This window comes from Suncus etruscus, chromosome 3 (genome assembly GCF_024139225.1).
Source record: "Suncus etruscus isolate mSunEtr1 chromosome 3, mSunEtr1.pri.cur, whole genome shotgun sequence".
In the NCBI taxonomy this organism is placed as follows: Eukaryota; Metazoa; Chordata; class Mammalia; order Eulipotyphla; family Soricidae; genus Suncus; species Suncus etruscus.
In genome coordinates, this window is record NC_064850.1 from 85,153,710 (window position 1) to 85,176,637 (window position 22,928).

Here is a 22,928-nt window from a genome sequence, read left to right on the forward strand (position 1 = left end):
TAGTGCTTAGCATAATCCAAGAGGACCTTGGAGGAGAAGGCTTTCAGAATGCAGTGGGCCCTCCCCCACCCCCAGCCTTGTGCTCTCTGTGATTTAAGGATGAACTCCACTGGTCTGGTCACCTTTTGTTCTCTCTTTCATGTGTATCTTCCACATAATACTAGTGAAACTAGTACTAGTGAAGTGAATACCAGTGAAAACCAAAGGTGATCAGCACCTGGCCTGGTAGCAATCATGTAGAATGTGTTGCTGGGCAGCATGTGGTCTCTCTGATGCCAGACACACAGCACATTCTCCAAGCATCCTAACCAGTGTCAGTGGAGACAGATTGGTGCCCTCAGCAGTTTCCTTTTCAACCAGCAGAAAGTGACTGCAGTTCCCTTCTCTCTCCTGATCTCAGGTCTAGGGGCCTATTCTCAGGCCTCAAAAGGCCACAAGGAGTGGAGGGATCTGGGTAGGAGTCGAGGGACATTCATTTGTCCTTTGTTATCTGTTTCGCATTAGTGCTAGTGACTCTTTCCATGAGGAAAGACTAGAGCAATGTGTCAGCTTGGTTAGATGAAATATGATCTTCCTTCCTGTGATGCTGATGCTGAAGCTTGGTCACTTGTTTTTGCTTGAGGACCAGCCTTTTTGACAGTGATGAAAGTGATCACGGGTGTGTCACCTTGACTGATATGAAAGCACCCTTATTTGAAATAAGGGTGCCACGACAGGTTCCAGGGTAAGGAGACAGCCCTCCTTCACTCTGCAGCCTTTACACAGGATGGAAGGACTTGGAAGATGAGGGGACCCTACCTCTGTGTGAAGAGAGAATAAAACTGGCTGAAATATTTTAACTTACAGTTATCTCAAAATTTTAACTGACAGTTATCTCACTTATTTTATTGGTATTAATTGACTCCATTATAAATGTGTATATAGAACACTTCATTAGGCCCAGGCTATTTTCATTTTAATGGCATAATTATGCTTTGACAATGCCTATGCTAACTTTCTTCTTCACTGCCTTAAGGAAAACCAAATGTGTGTTGGTAGTCTAGTTTTGATCGAAAGTGATTATTTTTGCATATATGAACCAGTTTCAGGTTTCAGAAACAAGAACACACAAAAAGTAACTGAATTCATGTATATATCTATTTTAATAATTATAATGTAGAATAAGATTCCTATGAAACAGCTTGTATCACCAGAGAAGAGGGATCAAGTGAGATAAGCCACTGTGCAGGAGAGGCTACAGGAGAGCCAGCTCCATGGTCACTCTGCATCGCTTCATCAGACCCAGAGCACAACTATCTGTCCTAAAAAAACAATAACTTAGAAGTTGCCTGTAGAAGAGGGAATATAACCAGAATATTCCAACTGGAAAGGAGTTGAATGGCCATGAGCCTGCTCCCAGTCTGTCTGACTGCTACTTGAAGAGTGCTTCCCCCACACTGCCCATTATTCTGTCCTCAGCCCAGGAGACTATGGTTTGCACACAGTTTCTGCTAAAGAAGGGAGCCAGAACTAGAGAGGTAGAACAGCAGGAAGTATGCTGTGTATACTACCCACCCTAACACCACATATGATCCCCTACGTGCCACCAAGAGTGACCCCTGAGCATAAAGACAGAAAAGTAAGGAATGCAGCCCATGTTGTCCACGTAAGAGTCTCCCTCAAAGGAAGGCAAATGGACCATATGAATCTTAAATAAAGAGAACCCAGAACTACATGTGAGGATCAATAGCCATGTCACCAACATCCATACAATGATTGCCAATCAGAGAACCTGTTCTTTATTGTACCTATTATTGAAATATTATTATAAAGGTATATTAACCTTTTTTGTTTCCTTCTTTACTCTGGTAAACTAAAAGTCATGTGTTCACATCCTTCCATACATTAACACATTCATTGGACAACTATGGTATGGGGAATCCTTATTTCCTCAGAAAAGAAAATATATATGAAGCCTCATTGTGACTTTTATATACTTATTAAAATGTGAATGTTATCATAGAGTACAATGATACTTTTACAGATAACTAGGGAGAAGGGTTGTACCTTAAAGGCATAGATAAAATAATAACAGTTCTTATGAGAGAGAAGCCTTTTGTTTTAAGCATTAATAAGACTTCAGGAGAGAGTGCATTTGAAATGCGTCTTTGGAGGCTTGTTAATGTGTGTAGTTTAGACAAGAACAGAACAAAGACTCTGCAAAGAATACAGGTTGGATATGGGTAGCAGAGAGTTATTTACTTAGACTTCAAGAAAGATAGGGAACAGGTTGAAGAGGGAAAAAATGATCAAGAAATAAGGTCAAACCTTGGATTGCATTGAATATCAGAGTGAAGAATCTGTTATTTTATTTATATGTGTAAAGAGAAAACCCTAAAGTTTTTGAGTTGAGAAATGATTTGCTCAGAACTTACTAAAACAATTATTTTGAGATGAAAGACAACAGGCCCCACAGGTGTTCTATGGAAAACCATTCTGCCCCTAGTTCTAGTGTGCTGTGATATTGACACACCTGGCATAGATAGAATCCTGAGAGGACAAACACAGGATCTGCAGGTCAGAGTCAGGCAAAACCTCCAAGATGAAGACACAGAAGCCTTTCTTGCCCCGGTGCCCAAACTGAGAAGGTTCTAGAACAGTGTATGAGAACCTGGAAGTTGTCTGCAAAACCACCACCATCTGGCTATTGAGTCATCAGGTTCATTCTCCAAAGCATTGTGATGATGGGGAACATGCTAGTAAATGGCTGTTTAAAGCAGTGGCCTGGGTCTCATTGAAATGGGGTTTGTCTCTTTGGCCGTTTGACCACCTTGACTTTGTCATCAGCGGTGTGGTTAGTAGTGGCACCTCCTGAGTCCTTTCTGCCTCAGAGAAGCTTTACTTCTTCCACAGAGCATGATGTTCACAAATCAGCATCTTCACTGGCAAATACCATTTCTCTTTGTCCCTATGCTAGTGGAAAAGGAACATTCTACACTCACAATCCTGGAAAAGGGCTTCTTGCAATTGACCATATACACCATGGAGCAGTGCTATGACCCAACTGCTTTCCTTAGCAAACTAGAAAATAGGAAATTACCATATGCAGTGTTTACAGTACCCATGGGCATCTATTAGCTCTTGGGAGGATGGGAAGCATCACCACAAATGATCATTAGAAAACCCAACATTTGGGGAGCTTGGCCCCCAGAATCATCTGAAAAAGCTTTGGATGCGTGTTTTCAAATTGTGCACTGAACCTCAGCAAAGAGAGACAATCCCTTCGACGCAATCACTAATTGTGGGGCATCTGGATGAACAATGAACTCATTGGCATGTAAGGATGAAGGGGAAGAGCCATATGGGTGCCATGAAGGCCTCTGTGAGATCTGTGTCCACACAGCATGTTGACGCCACTTTTGCTCTGCTCTGTGGCAGACCCTACATGAGCTTGATCACATAATCAACCTACATATATTGCCTGTGCACCCCACCCTGGCCCCATGGTCTAGATAACCTACCTTTATCCCTTACTAAGAAAGGAGGTAACACCCATGTAATAGCTTGGCAAGGAAGCAAATTTTTCCAATATCTGCAACAGGAAATGGAGAAATTGGAACCCTGGGGGCAATGCTCAATGGTGCTCAGAATTTACTCCTGACTCTGTGCTCAGGGATCAGTCCTGGCATTGCGTGGGGACAATAATCCAGGAAATGGCCACATACAGAGCAAATCCTTCCCTCCCTATGCTGTCTGGCCCCACATTTCTTTTTCTTCTTTTTGGGGCTTTAGGACACATGTAGTTGGGCTCAGGGCTTTCTCCTGACTCTGATCAATGCTTGGGAGTGGGGAAGGGTATTGCAGATAGAACTATGTTGTCCATGTGTAAAGCAAGTGTCTTACTGTACTATCTTTCTGGCTCCCTTTTTTGTTTGTTTGTTGTTGTTGTTGTTGGGTTTTTTGGTCACACCTGTTGGTGCTCAGGGCTTACTTCTAACTTCTATCAGGGTTAGTAGGGATCATTCTGGTGAGACCGTAGGGAACCATGTGCAGTGCTGGGGATCAAACCAGATAGTGCCTATTGCATTATCTCTCTTACTTCTGTTTTTGTTACTTATTTTTGTTTGTTTGGTTGCTTGGTTTTGGGCCACACCCTGTGATGCTCAGGGGTTACTCCTGGCTATGTGCTCAGAAATCACTCCTGACTTGGGAGACCATACGGGACGCTGGGATTCGAACCATTGTCCTTGTGCATGCAAGGCAAATTCCCTACTGCTGTGCTATCTCTCTGGCCCCTTCAGTTTTTTATTTTAATAAATATTTTAATTGAATCTCCATGAGATACAAAGTTGTTCATGATTGAATTTCAGTTGTACAATGGTCCAACACCAATATCTTCACCAGTGTACATTTCCTGCCACGGATGTCCCCAGTTTTCATACCACCCTTTCCATCCCACCCATCTCTATGGCATACTCACTCTCTTTCTCTCTCTCCTCTCTCTTCCCTTTCACTCTTGCTCCCCTTTTCCTCTTTCTTCATATCACTTTCCCCCTCTCTTCCTATCATCCTCTTTTTCCTCCTCTTCCTCTCTTTTTCTGTCTTACCTCTCCTCTTTATTTCTTCTAGGCACTAAAATTTTTGCAATATTGGTACCAAAGGAGTATAATGTATATCACTTTACCTCTTTTTAGAACCCAGTTTTTGTCCAGAGTGATCATAGTTTCTCTGTGCTAACTGCACTTTCCCCACTCTTTGTGGCAAGCTTTGTACGCACTTTTAGAAAACCACATTAGTTTTGAACTGGTTATCAGAGCACTAATTCAGTAAGCTTCCATCAGCTCACTTAAGTGAGTGAATCATTCTGTGTGCTTCTTTTGAAAGGTAGATAGAGGTGTTACTTGGAATGCAGGGCATGAGAAGTTGAAGTGCTTTCTGTCTGCCATACCCAGAAGCTGGTCCTCTGTACTGCACAGTGGACCAGCTGAGGTCTGCATGCGGTTCTCACCTCCCTGCCCAGAATTCAGCTTCTAACTCCTAAAGAACAAATGCATGACCCAAGAACAAGTGATGTGAACAATGCTGCATTTCTGCTGCATTTCACTGTTTCTTTTTTGGTCCCCTGGTGGTGCTGTAATTTAGACTTTAAAACATAATTTACTCTTTCTAATGATTTTATGCAGTGCTTGCAGAGGCTCCCTCTAGTGTGCAAAAACAACTTTTCTACTTCTCTGCGTGTCTGTCCTGGAGCACCTTCTCCCTATATAGGAGTTTCCTCACATAGGCTTATCTCTAATGCACAAATGCAGATTCATGCAGCCACTGTGGTATCTTGTCTCCCTTGCCTGGGAATTACCTCCTCTTGCTCCTGTTCTGAATTTCTGCAGAAAGAGACACTCATGAGTTATGTTCTGTGCCATCTATCAAACATTCCTTATATACCAGGAGCAGAGTTATTGATTTGCTGTGGAAATCTTAAGCTGCATAGTAGCTCACCTGAAAATCCCTTTTATCTTTTAAGATTTCAGGAGCCTACAGGGATGTCAGGTTATCATCAGCATATCCGTAGACTTTTTTAGTCTGACACTTGCTGGTTTTCTCTCTGTCATTCCTTCTCCAGGAGCATTGGCTCCAAGAGGCATTGGCTGGAGAAGAACTTTGAAGCTGATATTTTTTAAGCTGATATTTACAAACAGCAGCATTCCCTGTAGGAATTCTCCCGGTGTCACCACCCTCCCCAAACCTATCTTTCGAGGTTTATTTTTTTTTTTCAAACTCAAGACCCATAGAGGTAATACAGTGGGTAGGGCATTTGTTTTGTTATAGCCAAGCAGGATTTCATCCTGACAACCTAAATAATCCCTAAAGCACTGCCAGGAGTGATTCCTAAGCACAGAGCCAGGAGTTAACCCTGAGTATTGCCAGATGCAGCCCAGCCTTTTCCCCCCAAAAAATAAACAAACAAAATAACCTATTGTTTATTAGCAATACGCCATTTTTATTTACAATTCTAAGAGCATCCAAGGTTATTTCTGGATGCTAAATTGTCTAAATTTTCAGCAGCCCGTGGATAAAAGCAGAGTATTCGAAATCTTACCACAAGGTGGTTCTCAGACTCTAGAGTCAACTCCATGGCTTCTTTGAACATTTAGATTTTCATTTCTCCACTCGGGCCATCTCAGCTTATTTAGCAATAATTTTTTTTGTTTGTTTGTTTTTGGGTCACACCTGAGAGTGTTCAGTGGTTACTCCTGACTCCAGGCTCAGAAATCGCTCCTGGCAGGCTCGGAGGACCATATGGGATGCCGAAATTTGAACCATTGACCTTCTGCATGCAAAGCAAATGCCGTACCTCCATGCTATCTCTCCAGCCCCATTTTGTAATAAGTTTTTAACCCAGTTCTTTGTATACTATGGTAAGAACAACTTTTTAAAGTATCATTGAGAATCTGTGGTGTACAATACTGCTGATAAATTTCTCATGCACATAATTCCAACACCACATCCAATATCAGTACACCACCTCCCTCCCCCAAGGTCCCCAAGGCTCCTTCCTTTCAACATCCTCTTTAGCTTAGTTGAGTTGATCAATTCTACTTTTTCTTGCTTTTAACCGGTTGTTGTTACTTTGCTAGGTACCTTTAAATCCTCTGTGTGAAAGCAATCATTCTGCATCTGTCCCTCAACTCTGACTCCACTCAGCATGATATCCTCGAATTCCAACCAGGTTGCAGCAAATTGCATGATTTTAAAGAACAACTTTTCTTTAACCTATGAGCATTTGTGCAACAACAATTATCTCTAATCAGTTAAGGACTTTCAGCTTGATAGTTGACTTATCAACTATTTTTTTACATACATACATATGTTTTGTTTACATGCTAGGGCTAAAGGAAGGGAGTGAGGTGTGTGGGTGGGAATTGGGATGTAAGGGCTTTTTTGAAAACAAGGTCTGAATTTAAAAGAAAATAGAAAGCTCAGCTTTGATGCACCATTTCTTTCTGTGGAAGTTCGTTTCTGCTAAAGCTACTGTTGTGGAGTTCTCCCCCTCACTCCCCGCACACCTGTCTTTTCTCCCCACATGTTCAGTAGGTTGTTCCCTTACTCTGTTGCAGACTCCATCTCCAGGCAGCTCATCACCCCTGGGTGCAGAGTCTTCAAGCACACCTCTTCATTCCAGCGACCCCACGGAGGCTTCTACTAATAAAGAGGTAGGCTGGCTGCTGTTCCTGTTTTTGTGTTTATTTGGTTGGTTTGGGGCCATACTGGAGAGTTTTCAGAGCTTACTCTTGACTCTGTGTTCAGGGATAACTTTTAGTGGTGCTCAAGGATGCCGGGGATCGAACCTTGATCAACTACATGTAAGATAAGCATCTTACATGTACTGCTGTACTATCACTTCAGTCCCAGTGTTCCATTTTGTAGGACATTACCCCAACCCATTCTGGTCTACTTCAAGCTTGACCTCATTCCAGTCACTACCATGGGGATGCATTTGTGTTTCTCTTCAGCATAGAATTCAGTGATGTAACATGGTGCTCTCTAAGCCAGTAGCTACCTGCTGTGCATGTCTCTTTCCATGCATACATGATATTAAAATACCACCTCCAGGATCCGAGCACAACTAAGAAGCCTCTTGCTTTGCATGCAGCTGGCCCCTGTTTAATCTCTGGTACCATGTATGGTCCCTTCAGCACACCTGGGTGTAGATAGAACAACAGTAACAACAAGCTGCTTCCTCAGGCACATGTGGTCAGTAGTACATGGGACCATATTATCTTGTATAGGAGAGATAGAGCATTTCCATCACTGCAGGAAGTTCTACATAACACTGTGGTGTTGGACAGCATGAGTGCTCAGTAGAGCCCTAAATCCTGTGGATCATCATTTTGTTCTTTGGGGAAAGGGCTAATTTCTAGCATAGGCATTTATTTCCGATTCCAGGACATCCTGGCAACAGATTGACCAGATCCTGGTCTGCCTGCAAGGCAATTCTAATGCAGTACATAGTGTAATGTTTTATATATAATACATAATCTAATGTATAATAGTCTAATATATGAGGCATGTTCTAATGTATAATATAGAGTAACATATAGAATCTAACATATAATACAAAGTAAAATATAGCATATAGTATAATATATATTACAGTCCAACATGAGTCTAATGCATAGTACATAGTTTAATATAAAATCATCTAAAATATACATTAATAATATATAATGGTCTAATATATAATACATATATTCATATATAATATATAAATATATAATACATAGTCTAATGTCTAATATATAATATAGTCTAAATATAATATGTAATATAAAATTTAATATGCAATACAAAGTATGTCTAATATATACTTTAGAGTTTAATATATGCCACTAATATTGAGACAGCCTGACCAGCACTGAGAACAAGCATAAAGATAAACTCTGTAGTTTTTCTCTCCTCTCCTTTTACTAATAGCTTTATGTTAAATGTAAAGGAAAAAACAATCTGTTTTAACCTAGTAGCAAATCTTATCTAAAGGTTAAAATTTACCCATGGAGTATCAGCGAACAAATAACATTTACTGTTAAATATGTGTGCAGGGGAAAGGATACACATGTGTATACACACACATACATAGTTTTCAAAAACTTAACATTGATAGAAACTTGAAATATAGTCTGTGCTCCTGTGGTCTTGATCCTCAGACCCTGGTTTCTCCTCATCCTCTGCTCTACAGTTTTGCCACAGTCTATTCATAGCACAGGGACAGACAAGCGGGTGAGAGCAAACAGCAAGTACAACTGTGTCAGCAGGAATGGCAGTGATGGGAGTTATCATTTCTTACATTTTTGTAGGCTAAAACATTGAACCCCGCAAATCACTGATCAGATCGTGTTTAAACCTTAAATGAACTCTGATTTAAGCTCTATCTGTGAATTAAGCTAATTCTGGTGTTGGTTGAAGAAGCTGAGGCTGGACCCTCAGTTTACCCAGAGCCAGTCTAGGATTTGAACCTGGAACTTGTGAGAATGCTGGCTCTCACCATCAGCCTCTGCTGATTCTGGGCTGGGTAATGCTTGCAAGGAAGGCGTTGCACTCAGAGGAACTTATCTTTTGTTGTTCCAGTTACCAGGACAGATCCATGCTCTGTGCATGGAATATGTCCCTTCCCCCAACTCTCCCAGGGAAAGCCCAGAGATTTTGCCTCTTATCTTCTTTTTTAATGTAGCTTTATTATTTATTGAGTGTTAAGGATCCACTGATGTTCCTTTTTTTCCACATATAAAAAAATAAAGGCTTAATCAGACATCTGAATATTCAGCATCCAATTATTCACCAGCTATAATAATAAGCAAGGAAGATTTGTTAGTTTCTCAGTTCCTGCACAACTTGGCCCATGTTCCTGCATATCCTTAGAAATAATGATGAAAATCCTCTTGGTGTTGATAATTAGAGATTCTTTCATTTCACAAGACTTTTTTTTTTTTAAGAAAATTTACTACCCCCAAGACTAAAACAAGCCAGACATAAAACAAGCTCATGAATAGAAAATAAGAGAATGTGCCAAATGCCCGTCATTGTGACTCAAAATGAAATGGTAGCTTTTAAAGCTATACACCAAATGAATTCTTTTGTAGTTTATGCTAAACCTGGATGGTGTCTAGGACATTAACTTTCAGAAAAGTATCTTAACAGCTCAAGAAGATCTGAATTGACTTCTTGGGCATATCTGGAGGCTACTTTGATTACACAAAACAAACTCTCATTACCCCCAGGTCCCTCACTGCTGACAGTGAGATGATGGGGAGAAATAATCATTTTTATTCTTTTTGTGGGGTTTTTCTTTCTTTTTTTTTTTTTTTTTTTTTTGGTCCACTTGCAGCCTTACTCATGGCTGGGTATTCAAGGATCATTCCTGGAAGTTCTCAGACATACGTGGCATATGTGGTGACAGAGGTCAGATTCAAGATACACATGTTAACCCCTGTATTATATCTTCAGGCACAATGTTTAGCTCTTTAGCCACCACCTAGTATATCATGAAGTTATTAGAATGTGTTTATTTGGGGGCATAGCGGTAGGGCATTTACCTTGCACGCAACTGAGCAGTTCAATCTCCGGCGTCTCATATGGTCCCCTTAGCCAGGAGCAATTTTTGAGCTCATTGCCAGGAGTAACCCCTGAGCATCACCAGGTGTGCCCTCTTCCCCCAAAAAAGGAATTTATTTTTTGTTTGGGGTTTTTTTTGGGGGGATCACACCTGGCAGTGCTCAGGGGTTACTCCTGGCTCTACACTCAGAAATAGCTCCTGGCAGGCTCAAGGGACCATATGGGATGCCGGGATTCAAGCCACTATCCTTCTGCATGCAAGGCAAATGCCCTACCTCCATGCTATCTCTCTGGCCCCTGAATTTGTTTATATTTTTGTTTAAGCCAAGGGCTTCCAAATATATTTGGCTTATAGATCTTTTTACAGAAAATATTTTTTTCTGCATCCCATAGGTAATTTACTGTATTTTTTGCTTGTTTTTTGTTTTTGGGTCACATCCGGCAGCGCTCAGGAGTTACTCCTGGCTCTACACTCAGAAATCGCTCCTGGCGATATGGGACCATATGGGATGCCGGGATTCGAACCACCGTCCTCCTGCACGCAAGGCAAACGTCCCACCTCCATGCCATCTCTCTGGCTTCTTTATTTCTTTGTTTTGTTTTGTTTTGGGGCCACACCCAATTATGCTCAGTGGTTACTTTTCACTCTGTGCTCAGGAAACACTCCTGGTGGGCTCAAGGGACCATATGGGATGCTGGGAATTGAACCCGGGTCAGGCATACCCGCTGTGCTATCACTTCGGCAGTAATCTACTCTTTGAAACAAACAGAAAGAACCCAACATGATTGTACCCAAAGCTACCACCATTATTCTCTCCTTCTTCCCCAACCCCCAATCACTGCAGTACCCCTGAGAGACAGTATCAGTATCATGCACTTTGGAAAACTCTGCTTTAAAAAAACCATAATTAGACAGAGTTGGCAACTAGCACTGTCTTTTCACTTGGGTAAATGGAAACTAGTGAATGTAAAGCACATGGGAGTTGCTTTATCTTTCACTCCACGTATCTTGGCTTTCCCTCAGAGGGCATTTTTCCATAAAGAAATTAGCATTCCTAGGACAATGGTGTCCCTAGTTTCTCTGAAGGTGAGCCTCTGAAACAAGCTTTGGAGAGAGACAACATTTTATCCCTAGGCCCTTCAGACTCCTAGGTCACCCTGCATGAGTTTTGTGTGGTCAGGACTGAATTCTTGTCATTTTACTGAAGTGAATTCAAGTCTGGAAATTAGATTTCTCTGACTGCTTTCAAGTTCTCATGTTCACAGTTAACATGTCAATTTTTCATCGGGATATGCAGAAATTAATTAACCATCCCTGTGTGTCTCCTTCTTCTGAGGAAAAGCTATATAAAGTTCTGTGACATGGAATTGTTTTCCTCAACATCCCAACCCTTACCAAGCCCCAAAGAGTAAGCCCTCAATTCAAGCTGCCTGTTGAGAAGTTCTTCTTTACTCAGTAGCCTTGTTCTAAAAGATATTTATTCATTTTAAAGATGAGGGTCAAATTTATCTATTTGTTTGTTTGGGGTTTTTTTTGCTACTATATCTAGGTGTGCTAAGAACTATCTCTGGCTTTGTGCTCTGGGGTCCTGAAGGCAGGGGAAGAGGACGTATGGGATCAGGCAGTGCTGAGCATCAAACTTGCAAAATGCAAAGCCTGCAAAATGCAGAGCCTTTGCTCATCCATTTGTGCTTCTCTCCTGTCCTAAAAGGCATTTATTTAAATAGCCACTAACATATGGTAGATTCTTAGAGATGAAAATCTTTATGCTTCCTAAGCATAACTATTGGCCATGCAAACTCCACTGTTTGGCTTAAATTTTAGTCAATTGCAATTTTTTTTACATTACTACGCCAGTTTGCTAAAGTGTCTGTAGCATTCTGCCCTAAACATACCAGGTATAAATTTTATTACCTTATAAAATATGAATTCATATAAAATATGAATTTCCTACTCTTAACCACATTATGTGTGATCACTAGGACATTTGCTTATGAAAGGAACTGAATGGTCAGTCTTGTCCTTTAAAATTGAGAACTCAGTTTTAAACTGCAATTCAATGTGGGCCTGAGACGTAGTATAGAGTTAAGATTTTGCCTTGCACACAAGTGATGTGGGTTTGATCCCTGATTCCACAAATGGTTTCCCAAGCACGGCAAGAGTGATTCCTGAATGTCTATCTGGAGTTATTCCCAAATGCAAAGCCAGAAGTAAGCCCTGAGAACCACCACATGTGGCCCTTAAACCAAATTATATATAAGTAAACTGCCATATAGCTGGTTCTTCTAGAAAGTTTTCAGTTGATTATATCTACTTCCAACAAGCTTTGCTCCTTAATGTAAGAAATACATACTTTTTAAACAAAAGTAAATTAGTAGGAAATCAAAGGAAGCACTAAAACTCTAGTGTATGATTTTATCACTGCAAGTGATCACTGCAACAGACATAAAGTGAAACAAAATTCTCTAAGAAAACTCTTCATTTTATCAGATTGTTAGTGTTTTTACTAATCGGTGTTTTACTTAGGAACCCAGATGCTTTTTATTATCAGATTATATTATTTGGGGGCCTAGCAAGCAATGTTTAGGACCTGGGAGTGATGGGTGACCTCCCTGCAATACTCAGCCAACTGTGCTAAACAATGCATGCACTGCTGAGTCTCAGCTGCACTAGGACGCCCCCATCCCCACCTTGGCAGTACTAGGAGATGAAGGAAGGGACTCAATGCAAGGATCAAACTCAGGATTTTTGAGTCGTCTCTCTCTTACCCTGGAACCCAGATTCTCAAGACAGTATATTGTGCACCAAAAAAAAAAAAAACAACTAATAAAAATGTTTACTAAATAGTTAATATCCTCATGGGTGATGGCTTTTGGTTTTCTATTACATGGGTAATTGTGTTGATGCATTTTTTTATCCTGTTCCTCTGATTGAAACCTCTTTGTTTTCATTACAGTCAAGAAAAAGCTTGGCTTCCTTTCCAACCTATGTTGAAGGTAAGAGCTGACAAGGATGACCTGAGCCACTAATGAATCTTTTAATATTTGGGGGATTTGAAAACTCTGGACCTTGAGACAGTGGAGGAAAGATACAAGATTACTTACAGTGAGAACAGTCCTAGAAAAAAGGAGTAATGACTGTAATGACAAAAGGAGCCTCTCAGAAACACCCCTCATCCCTGTTCATTCTGTCTTCCAGAGACTTCCATCCCTAGTCATTCATTTGTTCATTCATTTGTCTATTCTTTATGGAAGAACCTTAGCCACCATGATGAAGGTATCAGATATAAGTCTCAGCTCTTCCTACCTCTAGTTCAGGACCTCTTCTACCCACCAAGGATTGAGTGAACAGGAATGCCACTTTAAGGCATAGTTTGAGGTCCTCTTTCTTTAAAAGGAAAATATTAATAAAGTTCTTCGGATCTCTTGCTTGGATGAGTTAGCAGTAGTAACATCTAGCAAGTTCTTCCTCTCAGGTTCCATTTTGAAGTGCTTCCTGAGTTCATGATTCCTTGCTAACCCAAAACCTAAAGTGAGCTTATTAAAATTACAGGTTTTTTTTTATTATTAGGTATGATGCACTAACATTTGATTGTCACCATTTTATCTGGAAGATAAATGATATATAATTATATCTCAAACATTTGTTTTGTTTAAAGTCAATGTTACATCTTTTCATTATTTGATACACAATCACTTAAATTTTAACTTTCCTTAAACATACCTGTACATACATACTTATTATGGTTTAAAAGGGCTCTTTGCTGAAGATAGCTAAATCAAGATTTGGAAAATCTAGTATATTTTAAGTTTCATAAAACATTTATTATTTTCATTGTATGAAAGAAGATTGAAAATAATATTTCTTTTTTTTAATTTATTTAAACATCTTGATTACATACATGATTGTGTTTGGGTTTCAGTCATGTAAAGAACACCACCCAATACCAGTGCAACATTCCCATCACCAATGTCCCAAGTCTCCCTCCTCCCCACCCGACCCCCGCCTGTACTCTAGACAGGCTCTCCATTTTCCTCATATATTCTCGTTATTAGGACAGTTCAAAATGTAGTTATTTCTCTAACTAAACTCATCACTCTTTGTGGTGAGCTTCCTGAGGTGAGCTGGAACTTCCAGCTCTTTTCTCTTTTGTGTCTGAAAATTATTATTACAAGGGTGTCTTTCATTTTTCTTAAAACCCATAGATGAGTGAGACCATTCTGCATTTTTCTCTCTCTCTCTGACTTATTTCACTCAGCATAATAGATTCCATGTACATCCATGTATAGGAAAATTTCATGACTTCATCTCTCCTGACAGCTACATAATATTCCATTGTGTATATGTACCACAGTTTCTTTAGCCATTCGTCTGTTGAAGGGCATCTTGGTTGTTTCCAGAGTCTTGCTATGGTAAATAGTGCTGCAATGAATATAGGTGTAAGGAAGGGGTTTTTGTATTGTATTTTTGTGTTCCTAGGGTATATTCCTAGGAGTGGTATAGCTGGATCGTATGGGAGCTCGATTTCCAGTTTTTGGAGGAATCTCCATATCGCTTTCCATAAAGGTTGAACTAGACGGCATTCCCACCAGCAGTGGATAAGAGTTCCTTTCTCTCCACATCCCCGCCAACACTGTTTATTCTCATTCTTTGTGATGTGTGCCATTCTCTGGGGTGTGAGGTGGTATCAAAAATACTATTTCTAATGCAATGTTTCCTCAATACTTAATTGGTAACAAAGGTTACATTAAGTTATTTAATGTAGATCTGTCACAGAAATTTACAATAGAGGACTGGTCATCTTTTATCTTTAATAAAGAAGAATGTTGAACAAATTTGCCCATGTACTATTTCAGTGAGATTAGTGCTTTCACTTATTCTCTTCTATGTATTCTGAAATCTGTAGACGTTTTAGGGTTATTTGCATGTGGCTGTTGAAGAGAACATAAATTAATTCTTTTGATGGAGGTAGATTTTACTGTATGTACTCCCTATGTTTGTCCAGAAATGTTCCTAGGAAAAATCAATAGCAAAACTTCTTTAATTACCAAAGGCTTTGTGAAGTTCTGCCATCCAAACACTTCTAACTTCTTTGTTTTAACTCCCACCTCGGTTTTAGAGAAGTGAATGTCTATATATGTTGATATGTGGTTTATCATGGAAATTGACAGTTTAATTTGAAGATGAACTTAATGTACAGAAATAATAATTTCTGATTAACTCCAAGAAGAAAAAGAATGTTTTTTCATTCCAAAATAAGTTAATTTAAGATACCAAAGTGTGTTTTGTTTTGTTTTTGAGCCACATCCAGTGATGCTCAGGGGTTACTTGTGGCTATGTGCTCAGAAATCATTCCTGACAGGCTTGGGTCCATTCTGGGTCAACCACCTGCAAAGCAAATACCCTACCGCTGTGCTATCGGTCTGGCCCAAGATACTGAAGTTTTAAAAGTGTGCTGAAGTCAATAATATAGTCTTCCCAAATATGATATTAAAGCCAAAGAAAATACTTGTTTTGTTGCAAAACTTAAATGCCATAATGCTTATGTTATAAAAATATATTATTCTCAGGCATGTTTTAATTTCAAGTAAGGAGATACAGATGAATATGATTTGAATCAGATGCTACTATGTTAAATACTAATAACTACAGTTTGATTTAATGGGCTGGTCAATGGAAACAAAATATACTGCCTTCTTTTGTAATTACTCAGTGTGAGGGTGCAAGTGGAAAGTAAGATGGACCACTTGTCCAACCTCGGGCCATTTCATGCTAAAAGATGTTCTGTTTCCTACACTGGGGCAAGAGGCCATGATGGGAATCCAGCCATTCTGAGATAAATGTCCCATTCTATTCATGTATGAAAAGTGTTTCTCCCATTCGAGATAAGATGGAAGCGGGAATCACCACAGCTGATGAGTACATGAACATTCTGTCAAACGAGTTTGCATATAGAGTGAAGTCTTCTTTCTGCTCATCTAGTTATCACACACTTCTTTCTTAGCATAGTCTATTTAAGACACTGAATAGACACATGTGAGCTAAAGAGGACTAACACTCCTTGTTCCCAAAGAACTCACAGTTGGACCAAAGTGAAACATTAGACATTCATTGCAAAGGGATTTTGTGTCCCATGTTTAAACATTTGCATTGTTTCTATGATAATTTATCTGGGTGAAGTAAATTACTATTAATAAATTGTTGCTTCTATCTTAAAATGAGGGCGGGCTGTTCACTATATTAGTTCAAAAACATATATACACACCCATGTTTATTATAGCTCTTAGCACAGTAGCCAAGATTTGAAAGCAACCCCCAAAACAATAGCTATAAATGGAATATTATGAAGTCATAAGAAAAAAAGAAAGTCATGCAGTTCATTGGCAAATTGGATTGAATTGGAGGGTATCATGGAAGTGAAATAAGCCAAAGCAGAGAGACAAATCCAAAGAAGTCTTTCTCATTTGTGGTATACAGAGGAACAAATCAAGGATGGGGACAATATCAATTGATTACAAACTTTGGGTACTAGATTATAGACCTGAGAGGACCAGATTTGGGAGATGGGGAATAGGGGAGCAATCAGGCTGACTGAAAAAACATGAGAACATAGGTGGAGAGTCTAAAATACATAGGTGATGGCCAATGGAGGTTATTGTCTGAACCAAAACTATAACTGTCAGTCAAAAATAATGGCGTTACAGGGTGTCTAAAAAGGACCGATTGGAGGTGGTGTATAGATGGAATGTTATGTGACGGATAGTGTATAAAATGGGTTGGAGTGTTATGGGCATTTTGATAGTTGCAGTATGCAATAACTTTGTACGTCAATACCATAAACTTAAACACCACTGTAACCCTGAACCTAGACTATAATTTAATAACCAACATATTTTAATGGCTCTCTGTACTGCAGTTCCCGGACCTTGTGACCCAGAAGACTTGATTGATGGAATCATCTTTGCTGCCAATTACCTGGGCTCTACCCAGTTACTCTCAGACAAAACTCCCTCCAAAAACGTTCGCATGATGCAGGCCCAGGAAGCAGTGAGCAGAATCAAGGTGAGAGGCAACTGGGTGCTATGAAGGGGTGTGAGTAGATGTGGTCCAGAGAGGCTGCCTAATACTTCCGCTATCTCTTGCCAGGTTAGGAGGAAAGCAGACCGAGATGCTGGTTTAGGCAACACTTAGATACTTACCTGCTAACTAGGTCGAGACAGAATAAAGATTTCCACAGTAAACTGCACATATGACTCATTAAGGCTAGCCTTGAGAAAAGTACATATCATAATCTTTAGAACGTTGGTAGAAGGAGAAAGGACATTGCTGTAAGAATTCCTAGGAGAGAGATGGAGGTTGGTGACTTCCATAGCTGTTAGTGTGGTTCACACTGGGCCTCCTTGTTTTGAACTGATTGATCCTTTTCAGGCCATATTGAACTTGCTTACTTCAAGGAACACAGATTGTGTCATAGCTAAACTGGCTAATCTGAGGAAGTCAATATGAAAGTAACCCAGTTTAAACTTGTCCAACATAATCATAACTGATTTGAACCTATTTTAACAAGATACAACCAGAACATGCCTATTGATGCAGAAGGAGCACTTTTGTTCAATTTAAATCATTCACAACTAGTTTGAGCCATCTTTTTTTTGTTTTTTTGTTTTTGTTTTTGTTTTTGGATCACACCCGGCAACACTCATCGGTTATTCCCGGCTCTACATTCAGAAATCGCTCCTGGGAGGCTCAGGAGACCATACGGAATGCCGGGATTCGAACCACCATCCTTCTGCAGACAAGGCAATTGCCTTACCTCCATGCTATCTCTTCGGCACCAGTTTGAGCCATCTCAGATTGGCTTTATTCCATGGAAATGCAGAGTTTTAGCATCTTCACCTGTGACCAGTACTACATAGAATTATAAAGAAACCCAGCATGTTATCCGGTGCCATTCAAAGCTGGCACACAGACTACTGGGCCCTAAGACTGTAGCCAGGAAACCATTTTCACACAGATCTATAGCATCGATAACAATCTGAGTGAAACCAGAATCAGATTTTTCAGCAACTGGACTTGCTGAAAGTCCCCAGCCTTGTTTTTTAATTCCCTTAAATTAGTAAAAATTTATTCTCTCCACAAGAAGCCATCCCTTTTCTTGATTTTTGTTTGTTTGTTTAATATCTTTTCATACATTCTGAAGTTTCATCCTTGGTACTTGGGCGGTAACGTAGAATGAGAAAGAAGAACAAATATAAGGCAGTGAAAATGTTTCTTGGGCACCACTGTTTGTTTGTAAGACTCCATGAGATTTTAGAAAGGAGAGAGAATAGCAGCTTAGAACACAAAGTTCTTATTCTGAAACCCAATAAGAGTCATATCACACCAGCCCAGGTCCAAAGAGTACCTGGAAAGTAGAGAAGGGGCACCCATGTTCAGGTTCCAGAGTGTGCTGAGGTCCTGTGACAAGTGCTGGTCAGTCATGCCCTATTTCCATGTATGCCCAACTGATGAAGACTAGGAGCCTCTGTTCCCAGACATTTAGCAGTTTCTTTATGTGATGTGATGCCCCTTAAACTCCGTCTTCTCTAATTGCTTTCTCATTGCTCTCTGTGGCTCGAAGAACCATCATAGGATGTGCTGACATGCTAAATCCACACATCGCAGCATCCAACAATGATGCTTGCTTGAGTGAGCTTGGGATGGCTAAACAAGACTAATTCACTGGCAAAGGCTGCTGTCCGGATACCAACAGGCCAGACCTCAAAGTCAGAGTTGCTGATAGGACTTAAGTTCTCCCTGTTTATAAGACTCATAGGACTCATTCTACACCTTTCTCTGGGATATACAGATCTTTTTGTTTGTTTGTTTAGTTTTTGGTTTGGAGTTCCACCCAGAAATGCCCAGGGCTTCCTGGCTCTTCACTCAGGAATCACCCCTGGCGGAGCTCAGGGACCATATGAAATTCTAGGAATAGAACCAAAGTTGGCCATTTGCAAAAGAAGGGCCTTCTCTGTCCCTTCATTAATTTTTCTGTGTCTCAGGCTCCATTGTCACCAGGCTTTTGTCTGGAGACCTTATCACCCTGCCCCCGAATTTGTTTCTTCTACATGATTTGTGGGCAGGTTCACTTCCTTCAAGAAAGGCCCTTTAGTCTTCCTCAGAGAGAAGCCTGGCCCTTCGGTTCTCCACAATAAGCTATAGGACAAATATCCACTTGAGCCTTTTATCTTCTGGGTCTTCTGGACTCAGTAAAGCTTACTCTGAGCACCAGTTCCCTAGAAGGCACCCAGCCCTTCTCCAGAGACCTCAAGGCTTCCCTACATACTTATCCAGGAAACAAAAACACACCAATCCTGCTGTTTTCTGGCACTGTCGTGTCTAGAGTTCACAGAGCAGAGACCTCTTAAAACATTTTGGGAGATTGTGTTCTGAATCCTAACACCCCACGGGGACCAAGCTCAAGGTGTTCTGGTTTTGTTTGGGTAGGGTTTTTTAGCCACAACCGGCAATGCTCACGACTTATTCCTGGCTCTGTACTCAGGAATTATTCCTGATGATGCCTCAGGGGACCATATGTGATGCTGGAGAGTACTTTCTGTACTATTATCCAGCCCCATGTTCTAATTTTGTTAAATCTACATTGGGCAAGTTTGGCTCCTGGAGTAGGATGTGAGTGAAAAGTTCTTAAAGAGGTAGAGATGGTGAAGTTTATCACTCCTGGGTCCTTCCAAACCCCTGAAGGGCTATGTGGAACAGTGGCAATAAGACATGAAGCAAGTCGGGGTCAGGGTCATCTGCCTTTATCAGGACCCATGAGTGGAGGAATTTGGGGTTCCCAGGATAAATCCACATTGATCAACTCAAATCAAGAAAGCTTCATGGAGGTATTGTGAGGCCATATCTGGAGTAATCAGAGGGTAATGCCAACGTTATGCTTGGGGATGAGACCTGATGGTGCCCGAGGGAATCATGTGGTGCCAGGAATAGAACCTAGAACTACTGAAGGCAAAATTAGCTTTAGCTTATTAGCATAGCTTATTAAGGGATTCCTCTAGCCCTCCCTAGGGAATCTGCTCTAATGGTATACAGGGAGAGCATCTTCCAGGAGGAAAGGAGTCGACAGATCATGAGAGCTGTCAGAGGTCAGATCCAGAAATCACATTCATTGATGACTTGACAGATACTTTTCAGACAGTGGTCTCCAATTACTGATCTGCAGAAAGTTTGACCAAAATTTATTAATCGTTGCTTAATTTTCAGTGGTTTACAATGATCAGTTCTCAGACCACTGCCCTATGGCTGGTGTTCAGGTGTGAAAGGTTGAAAATCACTGATCTAGGACATGCCCTCTTGGAAGAGGACCAAGATCAGTCATAGGATGGAGGCCCAGGCTGCAAAGCCTGCACCTAGGACCAGCCTAGCTCCACTCTGTACAACACTTTGTTTCCTAAGTTCATGGTACTGTTAACTTTTACAGGAAAGATACAGAGCAAGCACCTGGCCTGTCCTACTAGCTCCACATGGTACCACTTGCTGAAGCAGTGTATGGGAGAATAAAGAAGTGAGAGTGAGGTGAATGCCACTTTGATAATCACAATGTCTAAGAGGCATTTTGTGGGGGGAGGTGAGTTTTGTCACACTTAGAGCTCCCCGTTCTTTGAACTCAGGAGACCATGTAATGCTGGGGATTGAACTCAAGCATCTCACATGCAAAGATGATGCAGTGGTCTTTTGAGTCCTCTCCATAGACTAGGGGATGGTTTCTGGATTAGTGGCATAGAGATAGGGTTCTTTGATGCCCTGTAATGTCTAGAATGGACCACAGGATAAAGTTCTCTCCATTCAAATATATAATATGTCCCTTCAACTGAAAAATAGTAGAGCAGGTAGGGTGCTTGCCTTGCACATTACTGACCCTGTTTTCTCCGACACCACATATATTTCACAAGCACTGCCAGGAGTAAACCCTGAGTACCACGTCTTGCCCCACAAAAATATAACATCCCCCTGTACCTACTCAGGCAACTCTGCCAGGCTCATTCAGGTGAAGCTTCCAAAAAGCAGGAGCAATCTGCCTCCACCAGAGTACTGAAGACTGAGACAGTAAGCTCTGAGTTGCATGAATTTTTCTGAGGTTTATCCATCAAGTATTCACCTACGTTAAGACTTAGGTTTTTAATCTGGGCACCCTCTGTATGGGCCTCCTAATAGATAGTGGCTGGAGTTTCTCTTTTTATTGCTACAAGACAGAAATACATGTCATACAGATGGGGAGCTTATGGCAAGATTCAAAGCCACCACCTGAGCCCATCCAGACACTGAACTCTGACTTCTTAAGTCCAAAATGGAGTCTGAGACCATGGTTTTCCCTCATTAAAGTCCAGAAAGTTGTGAAGCCTTCCAAGAATGCAGCAACAAGTTCCACATTTTATTTGAATCCAAACTGAAACTGCTATGTTGATTAGAGCAAGAGTGTCTAATTATAAATCCTTTTTTAGATTTGCCTGAGCAGAAATCATCTGGAAAGCACAACTTTCTTTGCACAGCACATTATCCTCACATTAGACTTCATTCAGAGTAGAGAGAGGAAATGTGATGGACCCAAAAGTAGCATTTCCTCCCTCAGAATCACATTTGAATGTGCTCTTATGCATCAGAAGAAGCCTTTGCCTGGAACCAGATAGTTCAGTGGTTAGTACTTTCCTGGAACATGGCTGGCCCAGATTTTATTTCAGACATCCACCAAGAGTGATCCCTGACCACAGCTGAGTATGGCCCAAAAACAAACAAACAAAAAAAAAAAGAAAGAAAGAAAGAAATTTTTGCCTGTCACTATTTTCTGCCTTGTATTTTGTTTGCATTTGCTGAAATGTCCATCAGAGTATTTGACTCAACACCTAGCCTGATGCTTTTTCAAATTCAGCTATTTCAGTTTGCACTCCATTTATTTCCATCACCCCACTAAGACTTCATCACTGCAGAGGATCCTGGGGTTCCAGAGTGTCTGCAGCAGCCCTAGCATGTGGAGGGAAAGTCCTTCAATGTCTGCACTGCCCTGCCATTCTCTAAGGGGGAGCAGAGGCCCTACTTTTGTCTGATCTCTTGAGTGAGAGGTCTTCGGGCTAGCCTGCAGAGAGCAAACTGGTGTACATAGCTAGCAGCTTCCTGGAAACAAGGAAGAAAGAAAACTCCTGGGATTTCTATTCGACGTCCATGTGGCAGCATCCAAATCATACCTGGACATGGTCATTTCTGATTCCCTGCTTTCCTTAAACAAAGGCACTGTAGTTTCCATCTTTGTGATTCATTTAAGACCCCTCTGTCTGCATTGTTCCCCCTCCTTCCCACACTCAGGTTGCAGTCATTACTCATTGAGAGGCCATCAAGAAGATTCTGATGCCAGATCTGATGCCCTGATCCCAGCAAATGTTGAGCCTCAGGCATAGGTCTTCCCATCAAACCATGTGGACCTCCTGTACTGTCCATCAGTTGTGGCATTTTCACTTGGATGGCACCAGCTCTGTACTCAAACTATTAGGTTTGGTTCTGGAAGTTTTAAGAACCACAGTCGTCTGCATTTACATGAAATGGACAGGTTCATTGGACAGAAAATGTGGAGTTGTGTTTTAGCCAGATGTGTATTACTGAACATGAGTAGAAATAAAAATAATTTGGCTAAGAAACCAAACTGTCCCAGTGCCTACCTCCCACACTAGGCAGCTCAGGGAATAGGAATTGATCCAGGGCCAGCTTTTGACCTTGAGAAATATGTAGTTTATAATGGCAGCCAAGAAAAGTGTCTAGCTAACAATAATACAAGGTGTGATGAGGAGTTAGTTGA

At 40.8% G+C, this 22,928-nt stretch overlaps 1 protein-coding gene across 5 annotated transcripts in view; it reads left to right on the forward strand.

The window, feature by feature from the left end:
* APBA1 (amyloid beta precursor protein binding family A member 1) overlaps nt 1-22,928 on the forward strand; it is a 250,818-nt gene that overhangs the window by 209,122 nt on the left and 18,768 nt on the right. For all 5 annotated transcript variants that reach the window (XM_049770936.1, XM_049770935.1, XM_049770937.1 and 2 more), the window contains exons 3-5: nt 7,095-7,190; nt 13,044-13,083; nt 17,004-17,149. In XM_049770936.1, the coding sequence (XP_049626893.1) occupies nt 7,095-7,190; nt 13,044-13,083; nt 17,004-17,149 (282 nt within the window). The remainder of the gene's footprint in view (nt 1-7,094; nt 7,191-13,043; nt 13,084-17,003; nt 17,150-22,928) is intronic.